The 943-nt window shown below is 62.7% G+C and overlaps 1 protein-coding gene across 1 annotated transcript in view; it reads right to left on the reverse strand.

Moving 5' to 3' along the window:
- LOC104500077 (ankyrin-1-like) overlaps positions 1-943 on the reverse strand; it is a gene marked incomplete at its 3' end in the record, with an annotated part of 51,682 nt that overhangs the window by 1,262 nt on the left and 49,477 nt on the right. The window contains exon 25 of the mRNA XM_010143670.1: positions 598-621. Within this exon, the coding sequence (XP_010141972.1) occupies positions 598-621 (24 nt within the window). The remainder of the gene's footprint in view (positions 1-597; positions 622-943) is intronic.

Genomic DNA, 943 nt, shown 5'->3' on the forward strand with positions numbered 1-943 from the left:
GGCCAGCGACATTCTGCGGTTGGATGCTGGGGACAGGAGTGTAGGCAGGGCTGGGGGCATGGGAAGGATGCCCTTACACTGTCGAGTGCATCCACGCACCCCACTTGGAGGCACAAGGCCAGCTAGCACTGCTCGATGGGCCAATTAACACCTGCTAAGGAGTTCACCAGGGTTCGGCTCTCGCCAGTGTCCTGGAGGAGGGGGTCCAGCATCTCCCAAAGCAGGGAGAGAGCCCCAGGGATGTGGAGGGGACCACAGCAGCACGGAGACTCTCCATCACTGAGCTGGCCAAGATGGCACGGGGTGGTTGTGGAGGGGCACCAGAGTCTGTCACAGATCCAGGCTCTTCTGCCTACCGGGGATTGGGCCTGGGGCCGACAGGGAGCCAGGGCTGCCCCGCAGCGGGGGGACGGCCCCATTCATGCAGTCACACCACAGCAAGCAGCACGGACAGATGGGCAGGGCGGGATGGCAGGGCCTGTGCTGGATTGCACCAGCCCAGCAGCGAGACTCAGCAGATGGATGTGGCGTGCGGATGATTAGTGGCCATGGGGTGAAATGGGCCATTGAGCTGGGGCAGGGGGACATATTTCATACCCATTACTGTGACATGAGCAGTGCCTGCAAAGTAATAAGAGGGAAAAGTGAGGTTTTGGTGGGAGGGAGTGGGGGCAGACCAGCTGCAGCCGGGCTGGGAGCTGGTACCACCCCACGGCGCAGGGCACAGTGCGGGGCTCTGCATGCCCAAGGGCTCTCTGCACACTGTCTGAGGGGCATGGCACCATGGAGAGGTTCAGGCATATCCTTCCTGCACAGCGCAGGGAAGCATCCAAGCCAGGAGGTGCCACCCTGGGAGTCTGGTGGGCTCCCCTTGTCCTCTCCACAAGATCACTGTGGGGCCACTCGGCTCACCCTCCCCGGCCTGCAGAATGCCACTGCCCGA

The sequence above is a fragment of the Buceros rhinoceros genome, unplaced genomic scaffold, assembly GCF_000710305.1.
Source record: "Buceros rhinoceros silvestris isolate BGI_N320 unplaced genomic scaffold, ASM71030v1 scaffold12529, whole genome shotgun sequence".
Lineage (NCBI taxonomy): Eukaryota > Metazoa > Chordata > Aves > Bucerotiformes > Bucerotidae > Buceros > Buceros rhinoceros.